Genomic DNA, 6,000 nt, shown 5'->3' with positions numbered 1-6,000 from the left:
ACAGGGATCAGTGCTGGGACCTATATTGTTTGGAATATATATAAATGATCTTGAAGAAAATGCAGGTGGTCTGATTAGTAAGTTTGTGGATGACACCAAAATTGACGGAGTTGCAGACAGTGAAGAGGATTGTCAAAAGGATATAATGGGATATAGATAGCTTTGGCAGAGAAATGGCAGATGGAGTTTAATCTGGACAAATGCAAGATGGAAGGTCAAATTCAGGCATGAATTATACAATAAATGGCAGAACCCTTAGCAGCATCAACATAGAGAAGGATCTGGGCATATAGGTTCACAGGTCCCTGGAAGTGGTAACATAGGTGGAGAGGGTGGCCAAGAAGGCACACAGCATGCTTGCCTTCATTGGCCAGAGCATCGAAAATAAGACTTGGCAAGTTATGTTATAGCAGTATCCAACTTTAGTTAGGCCACATCGGAATATTGTGTGCAATTCTGGTTACCATACTACCACAAGGGCATGGATGTTTTAGAGAGGGAGCACAGACGGTTCACCAGGATTTTGCCTGGTCTGGAGTGTTTTAGTTTTGAGGAGAGATTGGATAAACACAGATTGTTTTTACTGGAAAAACGGAGGCTGAGGGGCGACCTGATAGAGGTCTACAAAATTATGAGAGTCATAGATAGGGTGGATAATCAAAGGCTTTTTCCTAGGGTGGAAAGGTCAACTACAAGACGGCACAGGTTCAAGGTGAGAGAGGGAAAAGTTTAGGGTAGAAGTGCGGGGAAAATTTTTCACACAGAGGGTGGTGGGTGCCTGTAATGCACTGCCAGTGGAGGTGGTGGAAGCAGGTACATAAGCAATATTTCAGGTATATCTTGACAGACATATGAACAGGAGCAAACAGAGGGATAGAAACCGCATGTGGGCAGTAAGTAGCGTGTCTAATTAAGAATTAGGCATCAGCGCCTGCTTGGTAGATCAAAGGGCCTGTTCTTGTGCTATATTGTATTGTACTGTATTGATTTCAAGTCCTTTCTTAGCCTTGTCCCTCTGTGATCTCCTCTAATTCTGGTATCTTGAGAAATTCTGATTTTAATCACTTCACCATGTCATGTTTTAGGTGTCAAAGCCCTAAACCCTGAAACTCCCTCCCATAATAGCCACTTCTCTCCCCGCCTTTAATACATTCCTTAAGACATAACGTTTTGATCAAACTACAATCTCCATATGGGTCTTACCAAATTGTATTTGATAACGCTTCTGTGAGGCACATTAACAAGTTTATTGCATTAAAAGTGCCACATAAGTACAAAATTTGTCACTATTTGTGATTACAGATGTTGAATAACCTGCTGTGTATTTCCAGAATTTACAGTTCTCAACTGAAAGCAATGTCTTTTAAACTTGGGATATAAAATAAGCTTCAATTGTGCCATCATTGAATTATTTTAGCCTGGAAATTAATTACTTTTTGTGATTAAGCATGATGGGGACTCACCGGTCTGAGTATAGTGCCTCCAGTTCAGGATGACCTCAGGAGCACGGTACCATCGTGTGACCACATATCCTGTCATCTCTGAATCTGTGTGTCTTGCGAGACCAAAGTCAATGATCTATAGTGTCAGAAAAATATACAAGTCCAATTGAAATATATCTTTCCAGTTAGATCAATGTCCCTTTTTAAAAGAAAACTATAAATTAACCCAATAATCAACCAGTATATCACATTCCAGTCATTTACACAAGATTCATTCTATTAATTTTTAATAATTTTGAAGGGATGAACGTTCAGAATTACAAAAAGGAGCTCTTCTCATTTTTTGATCAGCAGAATTGATGCAGCGCTTTAGCTGAACATGAATGCAGAATATTAGTTTATTCACTTATGGCATGATAGTGGCAAAGTAAGGGCTATCAACGTTTGACGTTATCAATGTTTGAGTTCCATCAACTGTTTTTAACGCATGGGGCTTTCACAAACTGAAAAGGTTTAAAAAAATTAAGATAGAGACTTAAAAATGGACACAATGGTCACCTGACCTCAGGCTGACCAAAGGCCCAGGAAATCAATATGAAATAAACAAGTTCATTTCAACTGAATTTAACATACATTGTAGCTGAAAATATTGAAATACATCAAGTGTGAAGACTCAAATCTCCTATTTTTAATTTACATCTATATGATAAGTTTCACATTTTGGAGAAAAAAAGACCTGCCCAGAATTATTTAGCTTGAAAACAATGATCCTAAACATGGAGAATGCGCAAGTGAGGTGTATTTCAACCAACTGCTTGGGCAGAACACTGGAGATAGAGTTCTAACAGCAGAACTGGAAGAAGCCCTCTCAAAGCAATCACTGACAACACAAATAGTGGAAATATCTGAACACCGAGTACTCAAAGGCATCACTAGCCATCTCAGGTAAAAACCTAATACCTCAAGGATACCCTGAGGACATTAAACTGAATATTCTTTTATCTTCCTTTTTGTACTAGACATTATTCCATTTTCGGCCTTGAGCCTATGATTGTGATAGTGTGTGCATTTGATGTTCTGTCATCACTATTTGTCTAAGGTTTAGCGAGAAACAAAATGATTCTTCATTTCACTCAGGAAGACGTTTTCTTGTTTCTTTTTCACATTTCTAGTGAATTAGTTAACTGTGTTTTAATTAAAGTGCAGCATAGCTGCTTGCTAAAAGAATTATTAAATTTTTATAGCACCCAACCAAGGCAGTCAAGAAAAGAGGAGCAGATTTACCCCTTCCCACCTGATTGTAACAATTAAACTATAGCTAAGGACAGGTCCACAAATGGATATGTGCCATACCTACCAGCAGTGAATCATGAGTGAGAATCAACAACGAAAACCTTACATAGTATGCTTGGACTCTTTCAGAGAATGGTTTGTTGGGTAACAAGGGCTGTCAGTACCTTTGAAATTGTATCAAACCGTGAATCATGAAAAGGAGATGAGATAAGAAAAGGATGAGAGGAGTTGGAAGGATAACGTAAGATCATAAAACAAAATGGAAGTAGGATACCAGGCAGCCCTTAAACCTGCGCCTATATTTGGTATCAACACCACCCTGTCTGTTCCCCAAAACACAGGCTTTCTTATAGTTTAAGAATCTATTTCAGCCTTGAAGATTTCAATCGCCCAACCTCCACTTTACTGGAATGTAGAAGATTTTGATAGGGTGGATGCTAAGAGAATGACTTCCCTTGTAGGGATGTATATAATGAGCAGGCATTGTTTCAAAGCAAGGGGTTTGAAATTGAAATGTTTGGAATTCTCACCTAGAAGTAGATCATCTTTCATTTCTCTACAATCTATTGAGTATAGATATTGCCTTTCCTCAGAAGAGAGTTTCTTCTTCCCAGACAATCAATCAATAAGCAAATTTGGCTACAATACATCTTCTCCTTTCACCCAAAGTAAATAATGCTGAATACCAAATGGCAGAGGCAAGATGTAAGAATATGTTCACAGGATGAAATTAATAAAAGTGCCAGTGGCAATAAAATTAAATTTGAAGTAGTCTCTTTTTGTAAACGAAGGCAGAAAAAGCATAGTTATTCTTTGAATGGGCAATGATGCTGTGGAAAAGTTGAGAGATTTGGTGATTCAGGTTCACAGCTATTCAAGATAAGGCCTTAAGAAAGCTAACTGGTTTTATGGCAAGTGTTAGATATAAAAATCAAGATGTAAGAGAATGTGGCATTGTAGGAAGCATGTTGACGCAATACAGAAGTACAGCATAGATTCCCTAGAATGCTGACTTTATGAGGAAATACAAAAGAAAAATGTTTAAAAATGGTGATAACAAAGCGTGGAGCTGAAGGAACACAGCAGGCCAGGCAGCATCAGGAAAACTGACGTTTTGGGTCAGGACCCTTCTTCGGGAAGAAGTGTTCCTCCAGCTCCACAATTTGTTATCTCTGACTCCAGCATCTTCAGTTCTTGCTATCTCTTTTTAAAAATGGTGCTGTTTTTATTAACCAGAGGAGATTACTGGTTTATATAAGGTTTAAATTATGGATACTGAAATAGGGTAGACAGTTTTACAGTCCCATAATATTGTCAAGATTAACTAAGTATGGTAATAAAAAGAATAGAACAGGGAAAATATTTATCTTCACACAGAAGTTTCAGAGTTTGTGAAGTGCATTGTTGGTGACAGGAAGAGAGATTTTGTCAACAATTGAGGATAGGTTAGGTAGGTGGTTAAAGGAAAGGGGAATGATACAGTAGGGGACCAAAGCAAGCAGACAGAATTAAGACGACTGTTCATGTTGAAAATAATCAGCAACCTGAACTAGATGGTGTAAACAGCCTGGTTAAATGTCATATAACTACAAAATATCCATGTAAACGAAACTGAATTGTTTTTAGATAAAAGTTACAAGTTTCTGCACTCTACTATCAGTCTACAACTGTATTATATTTTACAGTTAAATTAATTGTAATTTGAAGTTAAAAGTATAGAAAATTCAATTTGAAACCTCAGATGTTAGATAAAAACTACACAAAGTAAAACATATTTTACAATCAAAACAAATCAATTACCTTCAAGCCACAATCTTTATTTATAGTCAAATTACCGGGCTTCAAATCCTAAAAGCAAAATTAAGTTTAACATGAATATAAAAATCTTCTGATACTTTAATAAATATTTATTTCAGTTACAACATTTGCTCCGTGACATGTAACTGTGACACAATTATGAAATGCTGTCAATTGGAGAGAAGCACATTAAAGATCATTCTTAAAGCAATAAAATTCAAAATCTTTTGAAGAGTAACTGATGCAAATTATTCTTTGTAATCTTCTTTTTAACTTTTTATCATATGGTATTAGTTATAATACCAATACATTGTTGATCTATCAAATAATTTTCTAGGACTACATGAAAATCAAAAGAGTGATCCCGTTCTTTCCTTATAACTTTGATCTGAGTCAGTGATGGGAACATTACAACACACACACTGGTTTAAAATTTCAGCAGTTAATTGTTAATTGATACATGCTCCATAGCAATGCCTCTATTAATCACCGTCCATCTGCCAACCAATCAACATTCTCTTCTCATAGACAATAAATGTGGTTTGCTCCTTGGATTGATATTCTTGTGAATTGTCCGGACGAATGCAAGATGAAAATCTTTGACAAATTGTGTCTTTGTGCAGCAATAAAGTTCTATTCTATCAAACAATTATTTAATATAAAGTGCATTCTATGGAACATTATTTGGACTATATCATAATTTGCAACTAAGCAGATGCAATAATGTGGGGTAATTTACATTGAATTTGTTATGATGCCCTAAGAGACTGATAACTTCTAAGTAAATTTGAATTTTCCAGTGACGAAAGCAGTGTCATACTCCATTTAATATTTTGTAAGTAGTAATTTTCAACATCAAACAGTAAAATTAATAAATTCTATCTTGTCAATGAAAATACCTTCAAAGTTATTGTGCTAACCCTAATTTTTAATGGTAATTTTTCAGTGTTTTGGATTTTCTTTATAGCAAATAAATGATAGGGAACTTTTTCATCTATTAATCATCACCAGTAAATTACTTGTGTTTCACAATCAGAAAAGACTGGGTATTATAATTATACAATCCAGTGGACCTGTCCTGATTATCAGGGTCTGCTACTCATCAGAACACAAGCTGCTTACTCTGCTTTTACATTTTATAAAACACAACAAGTACTGTTGCTACTGGAAACAGCCTTGGTTTTCAATACACCAGTAAGAAAGTACAGCGTTGTTTTTTGTAAGAAGGCTGTTTCACAGTGTTGTTCCAAATATCAGTTGTACACTATAAAAATATGGTGTGTATATGTGTGTGCGTATACTTGCTTAGGTAAGCATTGCTTTGACAAATATCTTGACAAACCTTTCAGATTCACATTGTCATGATCGTACTTCTTCTCCTTTCACCACTGCCACCTAATCTTACCCTCTCATTTCTTACTTTTTAGTTGGTATTCTGGTCTTTCTTATTTGTTTCGAAGTTCCAAAG

At 36.1% G+C, this 6,000-nt stretch overlaps 1 protein-coding gene across 1 annotated transcript in view; it reads right to left on the bottom strand.

Annotated features, from left to right (window-relative positions):
- Positions 1–6,000, bottom strand: part of LOC109932340 (mitogen-activated protein kinase 13-like) — a 63,885-nt gene that overhangs the window by 17,705 nt on the left and 40,180 nt on the right. The window contains exons 6-7 of the mRNA XM_020531573.2: positions 4,536–4,583; positions 1,464–1,578 (exon numbers count right to left, since the gene is read on the bottom strand). Of these exons, the coding sequence (XP_020387162.1) occupies positions 1,464–1,578; positions 4,536–4,583 (163 nt within the window). The remainder of the gene's footprint in view (positions 1–1,463; positions 1,579–4,535; positions 4,584–6,000) is intronic.

This window comes from Rhincodon typus, chromosome 25 (genome assembly GCF_021869965.1).
Source record: "Rhincodon typus isolate 14 chromosome 25, sRhiTyp1.1, whole genome shotgun sequence".
NCBI classification, from domain to species: Eukaryota; Metazoa; Chordata; class Chondrichthyes; order Orectolobiformes; family Rhincodontidae; genus Rhincodon; species Rhincodon typus.
The sequence above is the reverse complement of the archived record's forward strand: the minus strand, read 5'-3'. Positions and strand labels throughout refer to the sequence as shown.